Raw genomic sequence first — 14,615 nt, 5'->3', positions numbered from 1 at the left:
ATTACTGAACGTGCCACTCTCGGTGAGGTTCCATCATCGTGTTTATCACACATAACACTCTTCACGCCTTTCCTGCGGGCGTCTCTGTTATGTGAGGCAAAACAGCCACCTTTGAACTCTAAGACTCTAATAGTCTTTGAGTCTTCACGAACTCCTTGTGTAGTATGTAGGTTTTAAACTTCCATACTTTAATGATTTATGTTGTAAAATTGCAGAAATAATCTGGAAGAGTACTTAAAATGGGTCAGCCTTACCGTTCACTGCAAGTGTGGGCACTGCCCTTCGCCCTGAGGCTTCTCCACCTGGGCCTGGAGCCCGCCCCTCGCCCTCCCTGGGGGCTGCTGTGCAGATGGGCCCCGCTCCCTGTCTTTGCTTCCGCTTCATCCTCCGTCTTTAACTTGGTCTCTCAGACTGTCTCTGTCCTTTGGTGGATAAAGCAAAAAGCTTCTGCAGTAAACATTCCCAGCCAGTCACTTGCCTCCCTCATTCTTCAGAGGACGCCGCAGGATGGGGCTGCATGTTTGCTGGTCTTCTCTGCCCCCTGTCCTCCAGCCCTGCAGGAGCATCATGCCTCCGTTGCACAAGGTCACTGAAGCAAAGGTTAGGAAGCGCTCCGCTGACACCGGGTCTCGTGCTGCCTTCTCTCTGCTTTTGAGCCTGTGGCGCACCTTTTATTTATTTTTGTTAGGTAGTACCTTTCACGTTCTAGACATCTTCCATCAGATACGTTCGCTGAGCCTCACTCTGGAGCACCAGTGTTGGTAGCTCGGGAGTAGAGCGAGGGCGGGCTGTTGTGGTGGGGACCTCGGTGAGGAGGCTGCGTGTCCCGAGTGGGATCTTCATGATGTCCTTCCTCTGCTAGACAAAGGCCTCCTTGGAGGGAGGGTCAGTGCTTTCTCTCCCATTCGCTTTCCAGTGCCTGGTACCCTGCTGCTGTGGCTAGAGCCAGTTTGACTCCACAGACTGCTTGTGCAGGTGCAGCCCTTGTGAGGAAGCCCCCTTTGCAAAGCCCCTCTGCTTCTGACATGTCTCCACGAGGTTCCCAGCAGAACTGAAGAGATGGCTGTGGCTGGGTTCTGCCCGGGGCCCAGGGGGCCGGCAGGGCAGAGCAGGAGGTGCAGGAGGCCCTTCCTCCTCCCAGCTGTTCTCTTCGGGCAACTGCCGACACAGAATTTTACCACTGTGTTTGCTGTGGCTCGTGGTGGGAGGACCAGAGCCCTGGAAGCCACGCGTGGGCATGGGCGGCTGTGCAGTGGTTTCAGTCAATTGGCTCCTGGCTTGAAAAGCAGAGTGAGGACCCTACAGCTCACAGCATGAAAGCGGGGAAGGAGGAGAGGGTGGGGCAAAAGTGGCAGAGAAGGAGGGTGCAGGAGAGAGGGCTCTGTGCCCATCCCATTTCTGCCTCATCCCCTGGGAAGGCAAACCCCACATGGTTTCCTATCCCACAGCTCCCACCTGGTGCCCTGCTCATGTGGAATTGAATGCATGTATTCCTTTTTGTGAAACTGTTCACACTTTTCAGACATTTGGATTTTCTGAGACCAAAATGGGATACGCCAAAGCTTATGGGAGACTTCCATCATGGTTACGTCTGAACATAGAGATAGGGATTCACATCGAACTTCAGAACTTGCCAGGAGTCGCAGGCAGAAGAGACGTCTGCACTCAGCTCCCGGACTTCTAGACTATGTTCTTGCTGTATCAGGTCTATGTCATTCATTCTTGGCTTTTTAAAACTATTGTATTTGGTACTTTCCTTTGACAGTATTTTATAATTATCTTGCATCTGAGAGATGTGTTTCTGCAGCTAAATTGTATGGTCCCAAGGGCAGGGACTGTATCTCATTCTTGTTTATAATACTCCGGCATCTGGCGTAAAACAGTGCCCAGTGAATGCTTGGTGAAGTGCCTTATAGCAGCGATGAATGATTTTTATGGAGCGGATCCACAACATGCAGTTTTATCTGTTTCCTGTGCTTTAACATGGGGTCCGTATCACCTTGCTAGAGCACTGTTGGACGTTTAGCTGTTGGAGTAGAAATAAAGAAACAAGGCATTTTGATGTTTCTGTGGGCAATTTTCTGGTTCTGCGTTGGATCTGGGACTTCACCCTTTGATCATGTTCCTCGTTCTCAAATAATCTCCATCTGAAAAGAGGTTGCCAGCAGTGTTATAAATGATAGCAAGTGCTAGACCACGAACCCACAGAGGAAAGAATCACCAATCAGGACCAATCAAATCATCAAGACAAGGGCCTTGATGTCTCCATTCGGGAAACGTAGGCCTCCTGGGAGAACCTAGGTCAGAGCTCTTAGCAGAGCTGGGAGCAAGAGCAGGGCGGGCCAGGGCTTGGGGGAAACACGCGCACTCACCCACCCATCAGGGCCGCAGAGGGCCTCACCATGGAGTTCCTGAAGATGTTCTAGTGCCACTGTTGGATGGAGTGACTTGTAACAGGCTTGGCATTTTTTGCTAAAACTGCATGCCTAGAAGTGGAATGTGTGATGAATCAAAGGATCTGTTTCTGTCGAAGGACAAGGAAATTCCTTGCTTTGGTGATCCATCTCTGGGAGGAATATTTGTAACGTAAATCAGTTAAGGAAAAATAAGTAAAATATAGGTTCAGTGAGGTGCCACCATTTGGTGAGACGTCAAATGCCCAGATTTTTAAGCTAAAATGAAGCCTCTCTGCAACTAACTGTTAGGAAGTGGCACTAAATTGCTTTTACTGGGGAAGAGTGTCTTACCAGCTGAAGGTAAAACAGACTTACGGGATGAGACCCGCGGTCTGATGGGTGCGGTGTGGGTGGTGGGAACTGGTTGTGTTCTCACAGGAAGGGGCCGCCGTCCTTGGGGGGGCTGAGGAGCCGCCACTCGCCAGGTTTCTTACCAGAGTCTCCACTTGCCTTACAGTAGAGGGTGTTTGCAGACTTGGAAAGGGAAGGTTAGGTGATGTCTGCCTGGTCATGACCTGTGCGCCGAGTGACAGGTGGTGCAGGGTGTGGGGGACAGAGGTGCACACACCTGCCCGCCTGTGCCCCTGACGGCCCGCACCTGTCAGGAAGCCCATTGTTCTCCTGACGGGAGTGCAGGTGCCGGGGTGAAGCTCTGAGAGCCGGGGTGCTCGGGGCCTCCACACAGAGCGCCTCGGCCTGGGGCCACAGCCATAGAGCTTGCTGAAAAGTAAACGACCAGGGTAAGGAGCATCCTTGAATTGCAGGCTTTGGAAAAAAACATTTTGCACACACGGGCAACTCACTGACAACTCATTGAACCGAGTCTGTAAAATGGACAGTATTCATGGGCCTCTCCTCTTGGGACGTGGTTTCCGTGGACACGTGTCAGAGCACAGAGCTCACGGGGTCGCTCGGCGTCCTCCGACCACGGGTGGGTGCACAGCTCTGACGGAAGAGCACGCTGCCTCAGCTGTCTTCTCACCTCAGAAGAGTATCGAAAAACTGCCCTATAAGCCACTTTGAAGTTTGGGAGAAGACTCAAAGAAGGGTCATGTCTCACGACGTGTGGAAATTATGTGAAATTCAGATCTCCGCGTCTAAGGTTAAGTTCACACCGCGACAGCAGAGTTGAGAGCTATGACAGAGACCGTAAGGCCCACAACACCAGAAATACTGATCTCTGGCCCTTGGCAGACTTACCTGCTGGCCCCTGGCTTAAACCAGCAGGTAAGTCTGCAGGCTCTTCAGTGAGCAGAAAGGTCACTGTCCGTCACAGAGGTCCGTCCCACTGGTCATTGTGCTGGGCCTGGCATACATTCCTCAGGAACAGGAAAAATTAGAGCATTTTGGGGGGAAATTAGGAGGGCTTCGTAAACATTACACAGTTAATTTTTATATCATTCCTTTGAGGGAAATAAAGTCCTTGTTATGTTGGTAGGGAAATGAAGACAAAGATTGGTGTCTTGGCTGAGGTCCCTTGAAGGGTCTGGTGAGGGTGTACGTTCTGTGCTCCGGAGTCCAGCCTGCCCATGATGAAGCCTGGATTTGGGGCCTAGGGGGTGGGTCCGGGACGGTGGCTGGCTCTTGTTGGATCCTCTGTGTTGCTCGATGCCGTACGATGTCTGGTGCTCAGTAAGTTTCAACACTGAAGATGATGTTGTCTGCTGGAGCCAGATGAACGGGACCTTGGTGGTGGTGCGGGCAGGCTCTCCTGTCAGGCTCTCGTCACAGAGTGATTTGCCCAAGGTCAGGGCACCAGTGTGTGTCACAGCCACGTTAAGAAGTCAGGGCTGCGAGGGGCGCCAGACATCATCATTGCTTCCCACCATCTCCCCGAACAGCCTCTAAAGTGAAGAGCAGACATGGCGTGTGTAACAGCAAGCGTAGAAATCTTCATTACGAGATCTTGAGTCAGTATTGCCCCTGCTGGCGAACCGTCAAATCAAATCAAACACTTCAAATTCTAGTGATAAAATCAAAATGCTTCCAGGAGACCACATTTTTAAAGCACATCAGAATAAAATCTATGAAATGGTGCTTTACTGATTAAACTACTAAAACAGCCAGAGAAATACAGGATGGTGTAAATGTGTATTAAAAGAGATATTTAGAAAAAATGCTTTTACTGTTAGGCGCTCAGAAAGTTGATGAATGAATGAATGAATGAATGAATGAATGAATGAATAGTAGAAATAGAGCCTGTTGGGAGCGCCTAGGTGTCTCAGTGGGTTAGGTGTCCGACTCTTGATTTCAGCTAAGGTCATGATCTCATGGTTTGTGGGATCAAGTCCCGTGTCAGGCTCAGCGCTGACAGCACAGAGCTTTCTTGGAGTTCTCTCTCCCTCCTGTCCCCTGCTTGCACTTGCTCTCTCAGAATGGGGGGAAAAAAAAGAAAGAGAATCTATTGAAACTTTTAAGTTGATATGTAAGCACAGAAGATGACTCCCCAGATGGGTTAAATTAAGTATGTCAACGAAAACAGGTGGGAAACCTTCAGGGGACAGGCCCTCAGTCTGATGCTCATGTGCACGTAGGACTTGAAATGCTTTTCCGGAGCATCCGCAGGCAGAAGGTCATTGTGTGACTGAGCAGGAGGGCACTCTCAGGGGCCCAGCCACCCCTCCTGGAGCTGGCAGCAGATGACAGTGTCCCTTCTTGTGCCTGTGGCCCTGTGATGAGGGTTACACACGTCACCTGGCGTGTCCCCAGTGTGTGGTTCAGAGGATATTAGCTCTGGTGAGCAGGCACATTTGTGGAGGAGCATCATCAAAGGTGGAAAAGGGGAGCGTATGGAGGAGCAGGAGCGTCTCCTGCTCTCGTGACGCCGGCGAGCTGCAAGCATGGGGGCTGCGGGCCGCTGCCTGGCCCTGGTGCTACCCTGGTGCCTTTCCTGTGCTTCCGTCCCGAGTACTAAGGGGAGCTGTTTCTCTCTGTCCGGAGAGCCCCAAGGAAAGCAGATGTCGTCAGTGCCCACAGCCACCCTTCCAGGTTGTTCGGAGGAGAGCTGGTGGCCGCCCATAGTTTGGTGAGGACAGGTTGGGCTGGCTCGGGACAGCAGGTGGGACACCTCATGGAAGTTCTCAGGGGAGATCTCTGCTGCCCGGATCTCCAGCACATAAGGGTCCAGAACGATCAGATGCCCCACAGCTGACTTGCCTTTGCGGAAGAGAGACACGAGTCAGAGGTGTAGAGCAAGGCAGGCCACACCCGGGCCACCGCCTCCGAGCTCAGTGAAGCTGCTTGCTACACAGCCTCGCCTGTCCTCCCATGTGGCGTCTGTGGATGCTGGCAGGCCACAACAGCAAAATTGAGCGGCCTCAGCACGGAGCCTGGGAGCCGGCCATACGTCCGCACAGACACTCAGGCTGGCCGTGCCCGGAAGAGGCTCCTGTCTGTTCTGGGTGCCGTTCACACCTGCAGAGAAGCTGTTTGCAGATTGGGGCCTCGGTCCCTCTCGATTTGTCCTCTGCTGTCCCTGCACTTCTCACTGTGAACCCTCCCTGGGACTTTGAATCTGGCCTCTGGCCTCCCCTCTGTTCGCTGCTTGCATCTGGGCAGAGATGAAGGACTGGTGCTTAGAGCTTTCACGCTGGGCCCTGGCCTGGCCTTTCAGGCATCCACAGTCTGATTCTGTGTCCCCAGTCCCATCCAAAGCCCCCCACCACTCCCCTGCCCTGGAGGCAGGCCCTGCCCAGACCCCGGCCTCACTGCCTCCTGCATACACCTGCTGCAGAGGGGCTCCTTCCTCTGCTGGGTACCCACACATGGCGGTTGCTGATGTGCCCCGTGACACCTCGCCAGTGATGCCACATCTGCTTCAGGGCCTGTCCCCTTCCTCTCTCAGCGAGTAACCCTCTCTCCTGCTCAAGGATACCTGTCCCCTCTCCTGGGGTTTCCCTGGGCCACGGCTCTTCAGGACTGGACACTCGGCCTCATTCACCCCTGTGTCTTCCCTTGTACCCGCACTTTCTGGCAATTTAGCAGGTACTCAGCTAGTTTTGTTTAAATGGATTGAAATACATCCTCAGTTACTTGGGGTGGAAACTGAGTCCTCTGTGACTTTTATGGGATCTTTGTGCCTTGTCGGCACTCTGATGTTGATTTGCTTAATACTGTCATCAGTACTGACGTGTGCTTATGTTCGCGCTGGATGCTAGCAGACGCATTCTGTCCTTGTGAGTAAGAATGTTCACGGGCGCCCGGGGGGCCCAGTTGGTTGAGTGTCCCGACTCTTGGCTTCAGCTCAGGTCATGATCTCAGGGTTGTGCCGTCAGGTCCCACGTGGGGCTCCGCCCTCACCTGGAGCCTTTAAGACTCTCCCTCTGTGCCAACTCTGCTTGCACGTGGGTGCTTTCCCTCTCTTTAATTAAAAAAAAAATTAAAAATAAGGAATCTTCAAATAAAATTTGTTTTCTATAGAAGAAACAAATCTCAGGATGGAATTTTCATTTTCATTTCCATTCCACGGATTGGCAGAAATGTACCCTGGCTTGAGGGGGGTGGGTGTCCCTGAGATGTCCTTGTCCCTCTCTCTATGCCTGTGGTCCCTGTGCTGCTCCCACACTGCCAGCCCACAGAACGTGGGTACCCCATGTAGCGTGTCTCCCCTGGGCCTCAGTGGGCCCACGGGTGGTGGCAGGGCCTGTGCCCTCTTCTTCCTGTCTCTGTGCCATTGCTCCAACATTTCACGCCTGTGGCAGATCAGAGCCTCTAAAGTTCTCCCAGGAGCTAGACGTTGGAAAGTAAGAAGCCAGAACTTCATGACTTGTAGCCTCATTGCTCCTGTGTATTGGTTGTAGGATGTCTTTGGTGACCACGATCCAGGCAGTAAGGGGGAAATGGTGGAATCACGGCTAACAGTTTAGATATTATCTCACTCTGTTTCTTGTAAAGGTTAGCCTTTTGTCATTCTCTTAAAACTTTTCTGTGATTGTACGTTTGTGAGTAGCGCTGTAGACCTCGTGGCGGTCGTGGGTCTGATGGCGGAGGTGGCAGTTTGGGTCTGACGGCGAAGGTGGGCGTGTTGCCATGATGTGCGAGGATGTAGGAGGGCAGGGAGGTGGAGGTTTCACCGAGCCCGTCTTTGGTGCCATAGGATGGTGTGGGATCTCCTGCGTGCTCAGCGACTCGGCCTAGAGAGGGTCCCGGGTAGGGGGATGGCTGTGGAGTGGCCAGTGGTATGCTGGCCCGCAGCAGCAGGGGGCTATACCCTGCGGGACGCACACATACTGTGCCGCTCCCTCTGTGGTGTCCTCAGGCACCCCGAGGTCTTCAGGTCGACACGCCTTACACCCAGCTCTGCTTTCTCTTCTTTGCCCTGTTCTTTCGTCTTTCGTCTTTCCTGTAAGCCATCCAAAGAATACATAGAAATTGTTTTGTTTGTTTGTTGTGCGTGGTCATCCATTCTGGACCTTGAGAGCGTGTCAGGAGGGCTGCAGAGGAGAATGGTTGGTGCCCTGCCAGCTGGCACCTCGAGGCTCCCGTCCTGCTGACACTCGCTCCTGGGACAGCGTGCCGACCCGGCCAGGCAGAGAGTGTTTTCTCCACATGCTGCTCCCAGGGTGCTGCCGCCAGCCAGTCCCTGGGGCTCCGGGCTCCTGTGTCCTGCTCTTCTGGGCAAGTGTCCACCCATGCTCCAAGGGCATCTCTTGCACAGCACGCTCCTGCCTGGATTAAAGATGTGACACGAAGTGGCATTGGGTGGGAAGGGCGTGGGAGAAATGGCTCTCTTGTGTGGCTTCTCAAGACGGGCCGTGGAAGGGCCAGCCCTGCTGTTGTCACTGGCCCGGCACTGCCCCTCCCCTGCGCCTTAGGAGAAAGGGGAGCCCATTTGAATTTCCCTGCAGGGCGGCCTTAATGGATCTTCATGTATTTTCATGTAAATTTTTGAATAAAAACAACAAGAAAATTTTAATTTTCTTACTGAAATATAACTGATATACAATGTTATATTAGTTTCAAGTATATAGTAAACAGCTATTTCTAAATGTTTATTTATTTTTGAGAGAGAGAGAGCATAAGCAGGGGAGGAGCAGAGAAAGGGGAAGACAGAGAATTTGAAGCAGGCTCCAAGCTAAGAGCAGAGAGCTGGACACGGGGCTCAAACTCAAAAACCATGAGATCATAACCTGAGCCGAAGTTGGACGCTTAACCAACCGAGCCACCCAGGCACCCCACTCAACAGCTATTTTTCTTTTAATGTTTATTTATTTTTGAGAGAGAGAATGAGAGGGAGAGACCCAGAGTGTGAGCAGGAGAGGGGCAAAGAGAGAGGGAGACAGAGAATCTGAAGCAGGCTCCAGGCTCTGAGCTGTCAGCACAGAGCCTGACACGGGGCTCAAACCCACGAACCTTGAGATCATGACCTGAGCTGAAGTGGGACACTTCACCAACTGAGCCACCCAGGTACCCCTCCAATTTTTCTTTTTAAACACGTTTCTATGAAAGGAGGCTCGTGAGTTATCTGGCTGGCTCAGTTGGTAGAGCATCCGACTCTTGATCTCGGGGCTGTGAGTTCAAGCCCTACGTTAGGTGTAGAGGTTATTTATAAAAAAAATTTTTTTAACACTTTATTTTAGTTTTTGAGAGACAGAGTGCAAGCAGGGGAGGGGCAGAGAGAAAGGGAGACAGAATCAGAAGCAGGCTCCAGGCTCCGAGCTGTCTGCACAGAGCCCGATGTGGGGCTCGAACCCGTGAACCGCAAGATCGTGACCTGAGCCGAAGTCGGACGCCCAGCCGACCGAGCCACCCAGGCGCCCCTCAACAGCTATTTTTAAATTACCTGCTATGTGCACGGTGAGGGGCCTTGCTGATAGGACGGCCCCACACACTCGCCTAATGCGTTTAACCTGAGAATGGTGTCCTCAGAGGCTCACGTGTTTATCAGGCACATCTGGCCATGTCGTTCCTGCACTTACAAATAAATGACTTTTCCAGGGCCTACCAACTATCCTGACTCCGGAGGGTGGAGTAACAGCGGGATGTGAACAAAGGCCAGACCAGCATCCTCCGCTGGTCCTGCCCCTGCCTATCGAGTCTCAGGCAGTACCCTTGGGGGTTACTTTGTACCGTTGTGCCTCACTGCAGGCAGGGGACCCTAAAGGTGAGCGGGAACTTCAGGCAGAACCTCTAAAATCTAATCAGCCTTTCAGACCAGAGGAGCTCCCAGGTTTGTTTTTGGTGTTTGGTTTGTTAGTGTTCTCACCCCGTGTGGGTTTCCAGTTGCTCACGGGACAATCCCGCTGGTGAAGCACTGTCTGAAACTGAGTTTAGGTTGGCTCGGGGGCTGCAGCTGGCCAAGAATGGTAGTTTTGTTCCATAGGATCATCGTTTTACATAACTGCCAATAAGCCCTAGTTAATGAGCCTTCCTTGGCATGTGAACCCACGCCACACCACCGTTGACTGTTTACTGTTAAATATTTCCTGTGAAGCTTTGGGACATCAGAACTGGTTTTTCCAGTTTCTGGGTCCCCACCAAATGCCCCATCACCTGGGCAGGAAACGTGCAGGGCTTAGCTTTTCCTTGTGTTTATTCCAAAGCACCTTAAATCCTATTTCTAAAACACGGGCTGCTCATCTTTATTGATTTTATTTATCTGTAAGGCCATACCTTTTAGCCACATGGAGCTGGTCCGTGCTTACTGGTGACTGAGCCTGGGCCAGGCCCAGCCTCCTGCCCTGACTTGGGCTCCCAGGGCCCTCAGCGCCAGTTGTTTGGGGAAGAAGAACGATGGCTCTGGGGTCCCTCTGGTGGGAAGGTGGCTTCAGAGTTTCAGGTGTCAATCCTGCAGCCTGTGAACACGGTCTGCTCTCTTCTTAGCCCAGTTAGTGTAAGTCCGGGGCTTTCTCTGCTCACCGAGGAACCGGGGAGTTGTTGGTGGTCAGCAGGCTTCCCCCGTCTCTTCACTCTGTTTCCCATGTAACTTCAGCCAGTTTGGGACAGTCCTCTCCCTGAATAGACTTGTGGAGGAGAGGGGCGGGTGTAGATTGTCTTCCAGCCCTCACGTTATAATCAGAAAAGGAAAATCACAAGGCAAACGTGGCTGAGAAATACTTTTTATTTTTAAGTTTGTTTATCTTGAGACAGCACACGAGCTGAGGCGGGGCAGAGAGAGGGAGGAGAGAGTGAGAAGCCAGGCAGCTCCACACTGTCAGTGCAGAGCCCGGCGAGGGGCTCAGTCCCTCGGACCGTGAGACCATGCATGACCTGAGCCGAACACCAAGAGTTGGCCGCTCAACCGACTGAGCCCCAGGCGCCCCTGGCTGAGAAATACCTTAACATGTTCTGGGAAGTAGAACTTTCACAACCTGACGCTTACAACGGTACCTTCTGCTTCCCAGATGTGGAGGCACAGGAGAGCCCCGCCAGTGTGCCAGCTGATCCCGACACTAACGCAGTGCTGGCAAGCAGTTGTACGTGGCAGTGGCTCAACCTGGGCGAGCCAGCTGCGGGTCTGAGGCCCCGGCACCAGCCCTGCCTGTGCTGTCTGTCCCCTGGTCTCCCTGGGTCTTCCACGCTCGCTCGCTTCGAGCAGGAGGAAGAAAGCCATGTTTAGGAAACTGAATTAATGGCCGTACAGCTTCTTGAATTAAAAGTGTCCCTAAAGTGCCGGTGATGTCACCGCCCATCCTGTGACCCCAGGGCAGCGTAACGGCTTGAGACCAAAGTCCCGCATTAGTTGTTTCACCTGCTTTGACGTGGTTACGGGCTCACTTCTCTTACAGAAGTCATTTGTAAGCTGTGAGATGGGCACAGCATGTCCAGTGCAGCTCAGTGAGCCTAGAGGAAGTGCAGTGAACGGTGGGCCCTCGGGGGCTCTGTTTCAGCTGCCCACTCCGCCCACACGAAGAACATGTCCTTGGTGCTGCCCTGTGCTCACTGGTGCCACCAGGACCTGGCAAGTCCCGACTGTACCCGACAGGGTCGCCGGGGATGGTGTTTGATGCTGAGGCTTTGTTTTCACTTAAAAAAGTGACTGAGCATGAACATTGTCTTTTACGGTTAGTTATTTTCCAAGAGCAGACTTTACAGTTTCCGCCACTCAGTCCTGAGTGACGCGCACGGTTGGTTGGGTGTTTACAAGATAAACTCTGCAGATCGCATCACTTGACCTTCCATCACTCGCGCCTTGCTGTAGCACATGACGACTTTGTATTTCTGGCAGTAGGGGAAAACTGCATTTGAAGGGCTTTTGGAGGACCTCAGTAGGTCGGGTTTGGGTGTAAATCTGTCTTCATTCCATTGCACTTTGGTTCTTCAAGGACCTACACGTTTGCAGCGCACGTGGCACTCATCAGTACCGATGATGCGCTGGGACCAGCTGAGACCACGGAAACCCACACGAGCTATGTGACTCGCTCGCAGTTGCTCAGCTGGGACGGGGACGCCCAGCCTGGCTCTTCCTGCGGCAGCCTTGGCACTCGGGCCGCTCCTGAGCTGCGGTTGAAGCGAGCATGTGGAGCCTGTCCGCTGCGCGACCATGGCTGTGACCCGTGTTCCGGCCTGGAGTTTGCTAGTTCAGCACCCCGCTGAACGAGGACTCACAGAGGAGTGCTCACGGTGTGCACACGTGTGGACAGCAGGGCCTCCTAGAGCGGAAGCTGGCACAGCACAGCTCTTAGGGCCGTGTGCTGTCCTCAGCGGCACACGGCCGGGCACACCGTGCCTGCCTGTGCTACAGAGAGAGGCCCCCGGCTTGTGCAGAGTCACGACCTGCCCCGTGTCACGTGGCACATGTACAGGAAGGCAGCGGTTGTATCCTTGTACACAAGCATCATGTTATGAACTGGAGCCGATGTACTTCCTAACAGAGACCCTCTGCCTGCCATTTGTAGGGTCTTAATAGAGAAGTAAATCTCATATGTCATGTTGATACTTAAGCAGCAAGTTCACTCTTTCAGTAGAAACTGAATGCTGGCCCAGTGCCAGACCTGTACTGGGGGCGCAGGGGCAGGAAGGTGGTCGTCCTGGGAGGGTGGCTCAGCGGGAGTGCCACCATGGTGACCTCCTCCTGGGGCGCGGGGGCAGGGAGGGCATTCCTGTCCCCCCAGCTCCTCCAGGCATCTACCCCTGCACTGGGATTTGATGAGTCAGAGGTGAGAATAGAGTAAGGACAGGAGGGCCTCAGAAGGGAATAAAGAAATTCGTTGGGTTCATTGAGCAGCCTAGAGCCTCTAGAGGTGGTCACAGCTGGTCAGAGCTGTGGTCTCTGGTCACAGCTGGGACTCCCCTGGCTGTTGAGGAATCCAGGGGGCTTCGGACAGCAGAGTGACATGAAGCCCAGCCCTTCATGGGGGGGCCACGTGTGCCAGTGCAAGCGGGGCCTAGAGTGGGGACAGAGTGGGTTCAGCGAGGGGCCTGGCATGGTGGAACTGAAGGTCGAGGTGAAGAGAAAAGTGGTGCAAAGTGTGCAGGAGGCAGGAGGAGCCTGGCGTGGGATCCCGTTTTCCTGGATCAGCTGTCCGAGGCGGGAGGTGAAGAGCTCCGTTTGGGGAGGGTCACATGTGAGATGTATGTCTGCACAGCGGGACTTACAAGTCTGGAGCTTGGGGAGAGTTGGCGTTGGAGGTGGACTTGGGAAGCATGAGCACATGCGGGTTTATCAACACAGGGAGAAGAAAGAGGTGTGGCCTGAGGACGTCCGCCGGGGGTCTTGAGAGCACCCTCATTAGGGATGGCAGAAAGACCGTGGGCAGAAGACGGGCACCCAGTAGGCCAGGCGCCCGTGTGTGGGTGTGGTCAGGAGAAAGGATGAGGAAATGAACGTTGGACTGAGACCTGGAACAGCTTCTGGAGAGCAGTGGGGTGGAGGCCGGTGGGGGGGTGGGGGTGCTGAGACAGGTGAGGGTGAGACCCCCTCCCCTCCATAGGGCCTGGAGAGGGGGAGCGTGGAGAGGGAGAGGATCGGGGACCAGGTCAAGGGTGACTGAGTGCAGGCACAGGGGCGTGGGCACCCTAAAAAGGAGAAGGAAGTTTCCTGCTTCAGTACAGCCTGCTGTGTGAGCCACTCGTGAGTGGCTCATATGGTGTTTCCTGACCCCGCGTGTCCAAGAGAGAGCGTGGCCCATTCTTGGTAGCCTGGAAGCCCTGAGAAAGCTGGGATCAAAAGGGAAATGATTATGTTTGAGAAACAAAACTATCAACACATCCAGCCCTTTAACACTGTGACCTTATTCCCAGTTTAATGTGCTTTTCTTGGTTTAGACTTTATTTTTAGTGTTTGATAATTATATGGGTAATAGAGGCTCCAAAACCGCCCATGTCTTTTGGTGGAATTTCCTCTGTTAACACACTTTGCAAACCCTCCAGCAAAGATTACATCAACGTAAGGAAAGCAATTGCTGGTCCCAGGGCTACGGCCGTCTATTTAAAGTACTCACCTGCCACAGTGTGTGTTTATTTTGGTCAGACCCTGAATTGTTGTTGTACATGTGGTATAATTTTGAGGATTCTTTAAATGGGAGTCTACGAACTGGAACAGGAAAAAAATACATCTTTATTTTCACCAACTTGTAACTGAAATTCATCATTTCCCTTATGTAGTCAACAAATCCTAATAATAATGGCAGCACCTGTAGCTTTGTCACCAGGAGAAATCACAGAGGATCCCACGTTACGTTACAGTTGGAGAAATTCATACATGTTATCTCCTGTCCTCATTTTCTCAAAATTATGGTTATTACAGCCACTGTTTTCTTTTTATCTTTTAAGGTACATATGGAGAAGTTACTGTAAATTACTGCATTGTAAATTTATGTTATTTTGAAAACTATACTGTAACTAATTCTTTTATAAACCTATGTATTTTATTGTACGTATTTAATGTTATTCTGAGAAAGAACCCATAGGTTTCACCAGGTTGCCAACAGTATTTTTGGTACGAAAACATTGAGAACCCAGCTGTGGAGACCAAGTGTGTGGGAGATACATCCTGAGGGTGTCTGGGTGGGTTTTCCTGTTGAAGACAAATAGAAAAGCTAACAAAATATTTTTTAAAAATAATAAATCAAAGTATCAGATGGCTAAAAGGGCCATAAAGAATTACCGAGTCGTGACTGTAGGAAACAGAAGTCCAGGAAGGTCAGCCCAGCATTTGGGAACCACTTTTGCTCCAGAGTATTTGCCTGGTGAGAAAGGAGAAAATATAATTTGCCACCG

The 14,615-nt window shown here is 52.3% G+C and overlaps 1 protein-coding gene across 17 annotated transcripts in view; it reads left to right on the top strand.

Annotated features, from left to right (window-relative positions):
* The window catches only part of FAM120B (family with sequence similarity 120B), a 94,004-nt gene that overhangs the window by 47,892 nt on the left and 31,497 nt on the right, over positions 1 to 14,615 (top strand). Inside the window, exon 7 of one of the 17 annotated variants that reach the window (XM_047101102.1) lies at positions 11,720 to 11,992. The exons of the other annotated variants lie outside the window; for them this stretch is intronic. Coding sequence (XP_046957058.1) covers positions 11,720 to 11,764 — 45 coding nt within the window. The 3' untranslated portion in view covers positions 11,765 to 11,992. Of the gene's footprint in view, positions 1 to 11,719; positions 11,993 to 14,615 lie in introns of those variants that run through there. 17 annotated transcript variants of the gene reach the window in all.

The sequence above is a fragment of the Lynx rufus genome, unplaced genomic scaffold (assembly GCF_022079265.1).
Source record: "Lynx rufus isolate CCGP_SWC_20201006 ecotype Redwood Valley unplaced genomic scaffold, mLynRuf1.p SCAF_56, whole genome shotgun sequence".
NCBI lineage: Eukaryota > Metazoa > Chordata > Mammalia > Carnivora > Felidae > Lynx > Lynx rufus.
This window is presented reverse-complemented; position numbering and strand designations above follow the sequence as displayed.